Source organism: Carex rostrata, chromosome 8 (genome assembly GCF_964058835.1).
Source record: "Carex rostrata chromosome 8, lpCarRost1.2, whole genome shotgun sequence".
Lineage (NCBI taxonomy): Eukaryota > Viridiplantae > Streptophyta > Magnoliopsida > Poales > Cyperaceae > Carex > Carex rostrata.
Genome location: NC_135925.1, coordinates 8,777,639 through 8,792,852, shown reverse-complemented (window position 1 = coordinate 8,792,852; position 15,214 = coordinate 8,777,639). Strand labels below are relative to the sequence as shown.

The 15,214-nt window shown below is 32.5% G+C and overlaps 1 protein-coding gene across 1 annotated transcript; it reads right to left on the bottom strand.

The window, feature by feature from the left end:
* Positions 1-2,572: 2,572 nt before the first annotated feature.
* Positions 2,573-3,728, bottom strand: LOC144558851 (protein EXORDIUM-like 2). Its single transcript, XM_078307756.1, has one exon. The coding sequence runs from the start codon at positions 3,673-3,675 to the stop codon at positions 2,770-2,772; it is 906 nt and encodes a 301-aa protein (XP_078163882.1). The 5' UTR covers positions 3,676-3,728; the 3' UTR covers positions 2,573-2,769.
* Between the last annotated feature and the right edge of the window lie 11,486 nt (positions 3,729-15,214).

The window sequence follows — 15,214 nt, the reverse complement described above, 5'->3', positions numbered from 1 at the left end:
CTGGAATATTTGGAAGCATACGAATTATACCATATTCAGAGAGAAGAAGGTGCATCCAGCGGTACTTGCAGCTAGAATTCGAGCAGAGACGTAATCGAGATCAAGATGTAATGGGCTCTGTTGTCTAAGCTATTGAGTTTTTTTTTTCTTTTTGTAGGAAGATGTATTAAGCAAATATAATTGTAATTTGGTAGCTGCTACCAAAGTTTAAAAAAAAAAAAACCAATTCCATTCCAACTAGGGGTGATTAATGAGCGAGTTTGACCAAGTTGGGGTATGTTCATACTCGGCTCATTAGTTTAATGAGCGAGTTCAGCTCGAGTTGAGAAGACAGTACTGAATTGACAGCTGTGCTCATGCTTGAGTTGACTTGTGATCATTAGACGGCTCGTTAAGAAATCAAGCTTACAGGCAATTTAAATTTTGTTTTGAGTTTTTTGTTTAAGATTCCTCATTCCAAAATTAATTTTCATTTATAGAATTTAACTAATTATCATAATCCAACCTTATTAATTCGTACATAATTTAACAAAAAATTATCTATAAATAAATTTAACAAAATCAAACAGTTATATTCTTATCGGTTCTCACGGCCCTACATGTCACATACTCATAGCTATCTCCTTATCACATACCTACAAATTTGTATTATCAAAACAATAATAAAAAAACATCTTCAACAATAATAGAAATTTACTGTTAAACAAAATAAATAAATTAGTCAAAAATTATTCAGTCTGTAATTCACAAAATAAATATATTTGAGTATTGTTAAACTATATTGTTTATTGTCATTTGTTAGCTTACAAATGTTAGCAAAATCGGAAAGCAAGTGTAAACAAACCAGAATTATAGACAAATCACATTCACAAGCAACAAGCATTTATTTGAGTTTCAAGGGATTGGATGTGGCATAATTTCATGTAACTCAGTTTTTAATGAACGAGTTATGAGCGAGTTAAAGTATACTCATGCTCAGCTCATTAAGTTAATGAGCGAGTTGATAATGAGCAAATTGTAAACAAGCTGTTAGTAAACTTTTAACGAGCAAATTACGAATGAGTTACAAATTATGAGCAATTTACTCACCCCTAATTCCAACCGGTCATGTGATCTCAATTAGTTCAAATCCTATCCATTCCCATGAGATTTTGGACACGAACACGCGTAATGTTGCAAGTTAGCATTTGTGTTTTGAGTGTATAAGTTCTTAATATAGCTTTATCCGTTTGTGTTCGGATTATTCGGTTTAAATACAGCCAAATTTATTTTAATTTGTATTTGATAAACGTGTTTAGTTGTTTATTTTCTTTGATGACCGTATGGTTCGATTTTAACTGGAATAGAACAATTGAGAAACTTCTTTTACTATTTTATTATGAATTATGAAAAATGATAAAAAAAATAATCTAAAATATTGCTAATTTTTTATTTTTACCTATTTTTTATCATCTTTTAAAATCATAAAAGTTAATAAAAAAATTCAAAAATAATAAAAAATGATATTTTACAAGTTCATCATATAATTAATTTACTGAACTACTTAGATCAAAATTTAAAATTTATACGATATTTTTGAAACAATAATACATTAAGTCTTATGCTATTCATAGCACCTAAAGCTTATACTCCTATACAATTTCTTCATTTTGTAATGAGAAGGGATCCAATTAGATCTTGTTTTGGAACATTGAATTACACTGTTAATTTTTAAAATTTTCAAAGTTCAAATAGTCTTATCTAAATCGTTCAATATAATGAATATATTAAAATGTGCTTAGAGATCAAATTTATATTTTTTTGAAATTTTTTTTACTATTTATAAAGTATTTAATAAAATCGCTATATTTAGATCATTGAATTTTTGTATTCATCTTTATAAATAATAAAAAAATTAAAAATTTGATTTGCAAGTATGTTTTAACATAATCATTATGTTGAACGATGTTAGATCCACTGTTTAAACTTTGAAAATACAGACTTTTGTAATAAGTTGACAGGCAACTTCAAAAAAAGTATAAATGTATTCTTTGGGCCCCACTGGTGTGTTTTCAAATGGACATTGAGATAAATGTGCCGGACAGCGTGTGTCAGCAACAAATTATGACCGTCTGATTCTTTCAAGATTTGTGCTGCCTGCAATCTCAATACCTCCCAAAAATTAACACTTCGTGCGCTGTCGTCAAATCCTTCTGTTTAGTTCAAGTCTATTTTTCTGGTCTCTATCCAGCTGTCCTGTATCTCAGTATCGCCATCTTTGGCATTTAAGTGTAAATGACTCATGTTTAATTTAAGCCGACGAGACAGAAAAGAAAAAAAAAAATGTTCTTTAGATATTTTGGCATCTTCCTGTCAGACAATAGTTGCTTTTTTGGAAAAGGCAATTTAGTGGTCATCAATCGGCTAACCATAGTTTACAAGTTTATTCCATTCTAAATAAACTACCACCACTTGGCATCCTTGCTTACTGTGCTGGACAATTGTACTGCCTCTACCCTGAGCCATGAATTGCTCCTAAGAGAAACACAACATAACACAAAGAATAAGCGAAAAAAAAATGCACAACAAACGAGACACAACACTAAATTACATTAAACCTCGTTTAAACATAAGACGGACATTTTTTTTTTTTTGGCTTTCTCTTTCTTTCATAAAATGTACACAAAAGATTAGAAATAAACAGACAGCAAACACAGAGAGAAAAGAAAAAGGAAAAGTTAGTCTTCACACAAAGCACCAAGCTACTTAAGTACTGAACCCTACCACCTTTTACACCAGAGTAGTACACTGAGCAGTCTTTGGGTCCCACATGGCAGGAAGAAGGTACTTCCTCCCACCCAGTCCTTTGGCGTTGAAGCTAGCTCTAGTGGTGGGGTCCACTAACAGCTGGCCTGGGTAGCCCGGGTATGACCCGGTACCAAATATACCGGTACAGGCTGTGACCGCCTCTAGGGGTGCATTTGCTGGTCCCTGAAAGTATCCATCTCCGAACGGATTTGTCACAGCCGCAGCGAGTAAGGTGGCGAGGTTTATGATCATACCATCCACACCAACATCTCCATTTGGGGCACCCAATGGAGGTGTTTGGGGCCCGTAAATCGGCTGATGGAACGGCCAGGCACACTCTCCAGGGCACTGTGCGACCGAGTTCCCTACCCAAATGTATGCAAAGTGGGACCTGCCATGGCGCCCGGCTGGCGCAGAGCCATGGTGACCACACCGGCTCATACAGAACCCTTCAACTAACACATCCTCTCCAGTGAGAACAATAGCAATGGAGTTGCGGTGAGGGGATAGGCGAGAAGCAAGTTTGGTCAGGTCAGCCGAGTTGAGAGACCGACCAAGAGAGAGATCAGAATCCATGACCTGACTACCAAGGGTGAACCTGGTGGAACTGTTTTGGTACAGAGAGGTGGTGCGCCACCACGTTGAGACGGAAGGGGCAGGGGAAGGGGAGGAGAGGGAGCGAATGAAGTCAGAAACAATGGAGATATGTAAAGGGGGGACGAGACCGTACCAGAGGAGGTTTATGGTGAGGTTGCCGGTGAGAAGAGGGCCGTGATGGTAACGAAGAGAGATGGGTTCAGGTTTGACGAGGTAGAGAGAGCGGGGGGTGGTAGAGAGGGTGGCGGTGGGAAGGAGTGTGAGTAGAGAAAGGAGGAGGAGAGGAAACATTTTGAGTGGTGAAGGGTTTTCGGGTTTTGGAAATTTTGAAGGGGTTGATGTGTGAATGTGGGATTGGAAGTAGAGACTAGAGAGTGTGTTTATATAGGGGGGCTGGAGGGTTAATGAGAGGAGGAACCGTGCTGTGCACCCACACTGGTGTGGATTTTTGGGGGGAAGCCAGCCACACTGTTTTCGGCATAAATATCGTGTTGATATTTTTGGATGTGTTCTTTAAATAATTCAGATTTAATGATGAACTGATCTTTGATTTTATTTATGATTCGATATGAGCAGGAGAAAAACAAATTAGGATCAGAGAGATCTGAACATGTTCCCATCAAATTTGATAAGGCATACTCATCTTAGCGGTGACTGTATCAGTCCAGTTAATTCAGTTTTTCATCATATTTGATTTAGTATCTTCTGGGTTGTGTACAAAGAAGAATTTGATACAGTATAATATATTAGAAGGAACAAGACAAATATACATACGACGAAAATAATCACTAAAGTTCTATCATTACAATAAAATAAGAATAGTTAAATTTGTGCTATATAATACACACATATATTTTTTTAATTGTTCATTGCTAAATGCTTTTGAAGATACTCGTTATCTAATATCATCTAATATTTAGTTTGTAACTCTTTTAAATCAATACAATTTTATATGAGCTTTCAACAAAAAAATTACTGAGATTTATTAAAAAAAATATATTGTGTTTTGCTTGGATGTTTAAAAGCAGACTTTTTGTTTAATCAGTCAATATTTGAGAAATTGTATAGTGTTGGAGTCCGAATCTGTTGTAATTCCGGAAGGAATTATAGAGCCTTGAAATTTCAATATCAATCGTTCAAATATTTTTTGCACAGATCTCGAAAAAAGTAAGTTTTCATGCACAAATCTCGAAAAAGACCAACAGTTCGGATTGGAATTACAGGGTCATGTAATTCCCCAAGAATTACAGCGGATTTATTTTCATAGTTCTGACGTAAAAAGTTTTTATCTCAAAAATGAGATTTCGCTGTGTCATTGATTAGAACTCCAGCATAAATCCAAGGGCTTAAAAAGATTGTTGAAAAAAATCATGACATGACATTTACTGACAGGATTTGGTTGATTGCTTGAAATAACTGTATGGTAGCAAATTACAATTTACGTGACGATACTTATTTGAAAAATAACATATAATTGGCACAACATGTATTTACAGATCTCAGTTAATTAATTGAACTTTTCTGAAACAGAAGGAAAGTGAAACTAAACCATATCTATGTGTAGAACCAAGATATTTAGATTCTTTTTTAAAAGACAAAAGGTTTTGTTTGAAGCAGTGCTGTAAATAACGGTTTTCGGTCGTAGAACATATAAGGTGTCGTCTGGTGATTAATAAAAAATAATTGGGAATAAACGATCATACTTAAAAATAGTTATCTAATTAGTCAGAAAAATTCATTACAATTTAGTCACTGTTAATGACTAATTGACCGATTAATCGGACTAAACGGACGTTTTTTACAACACTGGTTTGAAGTATTATTAGGTTCAATGTGTTCCATCGGTATAATAACAAACTATTAATTTAGTTCTAAAGTTTCTTATTCGCTGTGTTTGAAAATCATGTCTTGTAAATAATATTGGTTTAATTTTGTCATACGATAATTGTCACTCAAAACTCATTTTATTATACCAGACGACGAGATGTGGTAAGTGGTAACCATTATACATTTGTGCTGGTTTTATAGAGAGAATTTCATGTGCACTCTCAAAAATCTTGAAATTGCATATTTCCCTCTCTAAAACCATAATATTATATTTTTCTCTCTAAATTTCAAAAACTCACATATTTACTCAATTTATTACTATCTATTCTTACTCATTTTAATTTGATAAAGTTATTATTTAAACATTTATAAAAAAAGAAAAAAAATGCATAGTCCGTAAGTGAAAAATCTCCAGTCTTCTAATTGATCGGTTTTTGAGAGTAAATAGTTCATTTATTTACTCGTGATGCTTGCATGATGGCATTAAGACATACATTTATGTGCACACATCAAATGAGCCATTCACCCTCACAGTTAATCGATTAGAAGAGTGAACATTTCTTCTAAATATATTACACATTTTTATTTTTAAATAAAGAGTGAAATTGATATTTATAAATTTAAAATGAGTGTTAACATCAAAGACAATAATTGAATAAATTTGTGAGTAAAATTTAGAGAGGTAAATATGCTATAGTGAAATTAAGAGGGTATTATGTAATATCGAAGTTATTGAGGGGCATATATGAAATTTTCCCTTCTATGAAAAAAGTTGCAAATTCTGGTCGCTAAAATTAACAATATGTATTTTTTCATTAAAAAAAAAAATTTGTATTCTTTGAATAGTTTAATTGGGGTTTGGGGAGCTCCAATGCATTCACAAATCACAATTGTCCTTGAAATGACTTCTCCTGTGTTACAATTCACGCGTATAATATATTGAAGTTCTCAGATTCTCAATTAGTTTCTAAATATTTTAATTTAAATAGAGTAAAATCACACTCTAGTCTATTCCTTTATGTGCGACCAAACGGGCAAATTATAATAATTATGGCATTAAATCGATCTTTCTTTCTTTCTTGAATGTTTTCTATAATTTTTTTAAATTTTACTCACAAATTTGAGTAACCAACAGTCCTAAGTAGGGGTGTTTATTGGATCCAGTTTTAACATAATTGAGTTAGTTTGGACCAAACAGTTCAGTTTTTTCGGTTTAATGATTTGGTTTGTTTTTTGGAACTGAATTATAACTTCGGTTCGGTTCGGATTTGTAACATATACAAAATATAATTATGATATTAATAATTGAAATCGATATCTCTTTCAATTGTGACTAATTAGATGATCTCTAGTTATTAGATGCTTGGATCCCATTAAAGGATAGCTTTTTACTTGAATTAATTAGAGCAGCCACGATTTGGGTTATTTGGCTAACTAGAAATAATGTATGTTTCAATAATGCCACAATTCCATCTGTATCCTCTATTGGTTTGAAAATTATAGCTCTAACAACATACTGGTGCAAATCAAACTTAGATGAATCTTTTTTTAAACTTAGTTTAATTTTACCCATGGATGTCTCTAATTTGTCCCAGGCAGGTATGGCTATAACCCTCTCGAAGACCGATACATCTCAGGAAGTCAACAGCAGTTGGGATTCCGAGGACGATCCTTGTCATGGTTTAGAGGGGTCAGACCTCTCTGAGTATCTCAGGGACCGTGCTGACATGGATGCCACTGATGCCGCTTTCTTCTCTACTGGCACCCCTGATCCTAATACTCATGATAGTTCTTCTCTTACAAACTCTCCTGCTGCATTCTAGATGTTTTAGTCCTTAGATAACCTCAAAACTGAATTCTAATGTTTTGCTTCTTAATGTGCTGCGGCACTATTTCTGCTGTAATCCTTTAGTCATTACTAGTGGTGCTTTAGATATCATCTGACTGCTTCACAGTTGGAATGATCTTTAGACTAAAGTTTGGTCTTTATTTTTTGCAAATGGAACTCTATATTGTATGATTATTGGTTTCTATTGAAACAGGTGGCATTAATGCCACTATTATCAAAAAAAAAAATTGAAATTGATATACGAAATGTCTGAATGAAAATTTTCAGGAAAATTTGTAATATTTTAAACAATAAGTAATTTTCTTTGTTAACATATCAATAAGATGATTAATTTAATTTAAAGTTAATTATAGACGTATATTATTAATTTGAAATTTCTTTGACATATTTAGAAACTTATATATAAAACCTGTAAATAAAATTAGGAATTTAATAGATTGTAAATGTACGGGAATAAATTAATGGAATATTTTATACACAAAAAATAAAAGAAATAACAAATTATAAGAATGAATCTTATAGTGGGACCCTATGTCATGCACTATTCTTATCTCTATTTAATTATTTCACTTTATTTCTCTCTTTCCTTGCGTGGCAAAAGCTTCTTGCGCCACAGTGGTTATTAATTGATTAAATAGGGGAGCTGCTTGCTCTTTACCGTGTCTAGTAAGTCTCTCTTCTACTTCTCACTTTTTCTCAAACCCTCTTCTCTCTCTCCTCTGTTTGTGTGAGGCAATGTTAGAAGGATTGCACTGATGTGCAATTTCTCTCTTTATATCAGCGCACATAGAGTATGTACAATCTCTTCTTGTTATGTGACCGGCCATTTTTTTTAATACTCTTAAAAAAAAAAAAAATTTAAAAATATCCTCCGATTTAATTTTTTTTTATAAATCTCCCGACGCCTAGTCCACGGACGGCCCAAAACACAAGCGGACAGCCTGGCCCACGGGCGGTCCTCTTTTTTCTTTTTCTTTTTAGAGATCTTAGTATTTTGATTTAAATAATTTTGTGAAGAAAAAGTTTTCTTGTTTAGAGTGTATGTCAAAAAATAAAACATTTGATATATTTATGAAGTGATGTCGTAACTTTTTATAACTTTGATTTTATTTATTTTTATTTTTTATTTTTTTTGGTGAACTCTGTATACTGTATATATTTATGTATGTATGTATGTATGTATGTATGTATGTATGTATGTATGTATGTATGTATGTATGTATGTATATATGTATGTATATATATATGGAGATAGACTAATGTGCTTTCGGTAGCATATGGACCGAAATACACACGGTCAAAATTTGTAATTTCAAAATCCAAAAAGTCGATCTGAACCATTCATTTTGTTCTCCATATTAATATGTGCTTGGAGACCAAATTTTACATTTTTCTGATTTTTTTTACTATTTATTAAGTCACTTTGAAAATCGTTAATCCAACGGTTTTACTGTTTTGTTAAGCCACCGTTGGATCAGCAATTTTCAAAGTGACTTAATAAATAGTAACAAAATTTTAAAAAAAATGTAAAATTTGGTCTCCAAGCACATATTAATATGGAGAACAAGATGAACGGTTCAGATCGACTTTTTGAATTTTGAAATTTCAAATTTGGACCGTGTGTATTTCGGCCCATATGCTACCGAAATCATATTCGCCTATCTTTGTATATATGTATATGTATATATATATATATATGTATATATATATATATGTAGATAGGCTAATGTGCTTCCATAAGCACTTGGCCCGACGTGCTGCCACCCCATTTTCGATTTTTCAAAATCCAAACAGTCGATCCGAACCGTTCATCTTGTTCTCCATATTAATATCTGCTTGGAGACCAAATTTTACATTTTTTGGAATTTTTTTGCTATTTATTAAGCCATTTTGAAAATCGCTGATCCAACGGTGGCTTGCCAAACAGTAAAATCAGGGGTTCACCGTTGGATTAGCGATTTTCAAAGTGGCTTAATAAATAGCAAAAAAATTCCAAAAAATGTAAAATTTGGTCTCCAAGCAGATATTAATATGGAGAACAAGATGAACGGTTCGGATCGACTGTTTGGATTTTGAAAAATCGAAAATGGGGTGGCAGCACTTCGGGCCAAGTGCTTATGGAAGCACATTAGCCTATCTCTCTCTCTCTCTATATATATATGTATATGTGTATATATATATATATATATATGGGGTCTGTCTAAATTGCTGCTGGCAGCATTTCGGCAGAGGTGCTGCCGGAGCTATATTTAGCTGTGTGATGTCTAAACAACAAATCCAAACCGTTAGATATTTAATCTATATTATAATCTACTTGGAGACCAAATTTTACATTTTTTTGAATTTTTTTACTATATATTAAGCTGGTTTGAAAACCGCTGATTTCAGTAAATTTCTGCAGCATTGAAATCAGCGGTTTTCAAACCAGCTTAATATATAGTAAAAAAATTCCAAAAAATGTAAAATTTGGTCTCCAAGTAGATTATAATATAGATTAAACATCTAACGGTTTAGATTTGTCGTTTGAACATCAAAAAATAGAAAAAACAGTGGCAGCACCGCCGGCAGAAATGCTGCCGGCAGCAAATTAGCCACAACCTATATATATGTATGTATATATGTATATGTATATATGTATATATGTATATGTATATATGTATATATGTATATATGTATATGTATATATTATACATATATTATAAAAATCGAAAAAAGAGAAGAAGATCAACAAGCTGTCAGAGCTTAGAAATTTTTGAATAAAAGCCAAGTTCTTAATTAGTGTTATATTTAGACTTTTGATATCCAACTGACAAATAAAATCAAAGTTCACCAAAAAAAAAAATCAAAGTTATAAAGAGTTACGACATCACTTCATAAATATATCAAATGTCTTATTTGTTTGGCATACACTCTAAACAAGAAAACTTTTTCCTCACAAAATTATTTAAATCAAAATACTAAGATTTCTAAAAAACAAAAAAAGAGGACTACCTGTCCCACGGGTGGTCCGCTAGTGCTGTGACCTGCCCGTGGGCCAGGCGGTCCGCTTGTGTTTTGGGCCGCCTGTGGGCTAGGCGGTTGGGGCATTTATAAAAAAAATTAAATCGGAGGGCATTTTTAAAATTTTCTTTTTTTTAAGAGTATTAAAAAAAATGGCCGTTATGTGGCTCATATAATTTCAGTAGTGAGCTTTAAGCAAGTCTAGTTGTTATTTGACTGTTAAATTAATTAAATTAAGGAACTTGCTTAATAGCTGAAAGTATTTCTGTCTTTTATATATATGGCTAGTCCAATCTGTTGTGAGATAGTTATATCCTTATAAGAAATTAAACATATTAACTCTACTTCATGGTCTACAAGTGCACATATATTTCCTTGTTTTTAATTTAATATTAGTTTCTTAATTTCTGCAAAATTAGGCAACTAAATCTTTGACCATAACAATACAATTTTGATGTATATGTATTTTTAGCATCAGTACTCAAGTTGCTTTGCTGCACTGGTTCTAATTTGCAACCCTGCTAAACTAAACTTTAGAAGAAAGCTTAATTGAGGTAGTAAAAGAAATTTCTTTCAATATAGACACACCTACATGTTTATTACACGTATCTTTCTACCTATATAGATGGTACTTTGTTATAGATGAAAGTTTGTTTCATTGTCCTTTATAGCTTGATTAACTACATGTTATTTTAAAAGAAGAATAATGCAACTCTGATTTATAAAATAATATTTACTATGATGAATGCATATAGATATAACTTACATGATCGTATATATAGAAAAATGATCTTAAATATGCATTTTTAATAGTATAAATAAAAAGAGCTGAAAGCATAATTTAAAACTGTATACTGATTTCTAAAACACAAATCTTTGATCGAGTTGAACAAATAGCTATCTTCTTTCCTAACCATTGGTTAATTTCGAAATATCTATAACATGGTCCAATGTGCAATGATGGTCAATATACGGCCAGAACCTAATTTTATTTCTCCTTTATATATTATTTATAATTAGTATTAGTTAGCCCATAATTCTTTACTTACTGGTTTAGAAAGTGATGATTTTTAGTTCTTAATTTTGAATCGGAAATTCTTTTAAACAAAGATATGAACTCGACTATTCGAATCAAACAAGCTTATCGGATGTGTTTACAGAATGACAACTTGGCTTCGAATCACATCGTACCCAACGTTATTAGGTGCGGGGGTTTACTGGCTTTGTTTTGATATTCATTTCTAAGAATTAAATTGTATTCATTTTCCATGTTGAATATTTGATTGACTGCATTATTTGAACTGTTACATCATATGCATAACACAATACAAATGAAACAGAATTACTAGTAAGTTGGATGACTTGCCATTTTGGTATGGTTTATCGATTGTTTGTTTCTTGTTTTAAACAACTGAGTGATTCCATAGTTACCGAATTTTATTGAATTTATTGATTACTGCAAAGTCTAGATCATGACTAGATTTTGACCCAGGACCCTTGTGCACATATGGTGAATGGCCTCAACTGAACTCAGTTTCGGTTGGGTAGAGGATATTGTAAATTGTGACCGTAAGGATAGTGAAACCGTGGTAAATGTCTATTGTTAGTCACTACTTATGAGAGGTGACAATATTGCTTATATTGGATTTCGTATCATTGAATTGAATTGTTCAATTTTATTAAGTGTCTGACTATAAACCAGACTGAATAGAACGGTACAAGTCAAATACAACATATACAGGTATGTGTAAAGATAGACGTGGATTGATGGTGGGCATTTGTACAGGAAAGAAGGATGGTATTTGCTTGTGTTACCAAACATGATAATATGGGTTTAAGCCAAATATATCTCTATTGAGCTTCATTTGAAATTATGTGAGTTGAGATTCGATTGAATATTGTGATTGAGCATATGCATTCATTTAATATATATAAACTGAACTCTTAATGTCAAGTTGCGAGGATTTAATTATGGATATGGATTCTTACGAATCCAGTAGCCCGAATCAAATTCTGCATTGAGAAATATCGTTGTTATTTCGCACCCCTCCCCCTTTGTGGGTTTTACAGGTTTGTCAGACGAATTGATGCGTTTATGGGTTATAATTGACAGCAGGGCCAAACAAAAGATATGGTATTTGGATTGTAGTATCTGATAGGATGTAGATAGTATTTCTCTAAATACTATACAAAATTAGTATCATATCATTTACTCATGACACTGATCGAATTGCATGGAAATGGGATAATACTGAGGTCTTTTCGATGCAGTCATTAAACAAATTTCTTAATTTTGGAGGGGTTAAAATAAGCCAAGCTATGCTCTGGTGGCAAGTGCCACTACCTCATAAAATCCAGATTTTTATGTGGCTTATGACACATAAAAAAATTCTGACCAAAGTTAACTTGAGTGATAAAGGGTGGTCTGGTTCCCTCAAATGCCAATTCTGTACAGCAGATGGAACCATAAATCATTTGTTTCTTAAATGCCCTTTGGCACAACATATTTGGTTTTGGATGGGTAGTACTATCCATCACTTCAAGGAATGGAATACTATACAAGATATAGTTTCCTTTGCTTGTAACCTAGATAAACACTCTCAATTAGCCTTCATAGTAGTCTTTAGTGCGGTTAGTTGGACAATTTGGAAATTGCGGAATGAAATGTGTTTTCAAAATAGAACATATAAGACTTTTCATTCTATCATTTTGATGATCATTGCTCTATCTAATTATTGGACAGGTTTGTTCAAGCGTCCAGCCAGAGAGTTAGTTCCCTGTTGGTTGCCAACTGATGTTGAGGCGATTCCACTGAGGGTGTGGGACCCAGAAGACACTCAATTGGTGATATTTCAACCATCTGGCGACGGTTCCTCTTCCAACAATTCTGATCGATCCTGATTCATATATTTAGAGTACTTAGATTTATTCACCTATTTTGCAAATTATATGTGTGAGGGTGAGATGAGAACCTCCTAGCAGTAGTCTATCTTTTGCGGTTTGCTTTGACATATCCCAGTAGGGGAGACAGTTATTTTGTTTTTTTTTTTTGTTTTCTCAAGTCTGGGAGTTTGTGAACTTTGGTTTCTGGAATGAAACAGGCTTTAAGCCTTTTATCAAAAAAATAAAAAAATATTTCTCTAGCATCTTCCACCACCAAATGTTTGATATATCTTGTGAACATTTTGGTTTGGGATTAATGTAATGGATTATATTGGTAATGCATAAAAAGATTCATGCCTTGTGTGTATCGAATTGGAAATATCATGGTAAGCTAGCTGTCACACTCCCGGATTTGGAGTGTGGCAGGATTGAAAATTTTTAAAACCGAAATAACCAAACTAACTGAACTTTTATATATTATGAATTTGGTCCGGACCGTCCGGGTTTATATCTTAATAATCTGATTTATTTCTTAATCAATTGCTTCAAATACTTAAGTTTATTTCTCAATATCCTAGTTTATTTCTTAATATACTTCGGTTTATTGTAAATTAATTGGTTTAAATAAAAATAATAATATATTTTGATTTGAACCGAACAAACCGAAATAAAACTTCAGTTCAAATCGGTTCGGTTCTATTTTTGAAACCGAATTATAACTTTGATTTACCTTTTTTGGTTCGGTTTCAACCAAATTTATCCGATAAACACCCCTAGTCTTAAGTCTTTTTTTCTAAAACCGAACCAAACCGATAAACACCTCTAATCTTAAGTCTTTTTTTCTAGCCAACCATACTATCTCCTCTTTCTCGAATATGTTCCATAATAAATTATTTGTATTAGACCGCGCATCGGATTACATATTTCATTGTCTTTAATTTTGATTACCCTTGTTTTCCAAATTAACAATCGTGTTTTGGAAGAGTGTTATTGAAAAGGAAACAGTGAATTGTGAGATTGTTATTCGTAAGAGTGATGAAAGATTGCGCATCACAGTATAATAATATTTTTTTTGCGGTAAAAGACAGAAAGATAACACATCTCTTATCATTTCAAATTACAGTGTTCGACATAATATTTAGAAGAAAATGCGTCATTTTACTATTTTGGATGGAAACAGATTTTTCTAATGCCCTCTTAAACATAGGATCGGAGGAAAATCGATTTGAAAGAGTCTATTACTAGACTAGTTGTTCATAACTCCATAAACTAGTCATCACATCAAAATATCAAATATATAGATTGCAATATAAAAATCAATAATAAAATAATTATCACGTTTTTATAGCGTTTAAATATGATCTTCTTAATAAAAAGTGCATGTGTGATAACGGAGGAGATGAGAAGGAATAGAAAGGGAAATTGTTATTTTTGTTTTTAATTTTGTTGTGTGGTTGGTTTTTTTTTTTTTTTGGCATTATTTATAGAGAATAATAACATAAGCTTTAAAATGTTACATGAGGTTTAAAAGGTAATTTTTGTTAACCTTATCTTCCTATTTAAAATCCAACAAAAAAAAATTATTTGTAACTTTTCTAACAAGGTACAAAATGCAACAATTGAAAGTGTAATGATATAAATATTCAAGTCAATGAGCCACCTTAAAGTAGGGGAGGAACAGCCACAAAGACCAAAAAAGTTATAAAAATATACTTCTACTTTGTACTTCTAAAAATAAATTATACAAATAATTTTGTAATTCAACGTAATTATAAATTTTTGTGCCATATCTTTGAAAACCCCATTTCAGTCACTGAGTGGATCAATTGGAAGAACTGAATTTAGTGATCAATGCATTTTCCTTTTTAGTATATTAATGATCAAGCCTGGAAGCTGAAAAAGGGGTGCAGGGCGCTTCAATTTTTTTTTTTTGAGAAACTGCCCATGGGCTTTGCATTAATTCATAAAGTCTAAAAATTACATAGTGGTAATTGAACCCATGACCTTGCATTAATTCATAAAGTATGATTAGTGTGAATTGAACCCATGACCTTGCACATACCAACTAGAGCACAAATCACTAGACTGTCAATACACTTGTTATTTTATGAGGGAGCTAGAATATATAAAAGTTAAAAATAAATAAATCAAAAGTTCAACTAAATTTTAATATACATAATTATTAATTTTAAAATCATAGGGTGACTTAGCACCCCCACCATACACGTAAATCCACCCTTGCGCTTATCCTGAACGCATGGGTTCAGGTGA

Bases quoted from the DNA above. Each gene is read 5' to 3' on its own strand.
- LOC144558851 (XM_078307756.1), bottom strand. From the start codon at position 3,675: ATGTTTCCTCTCCTCCTCCTTTCTCTACTCACACTCCTTCCCACCGCC.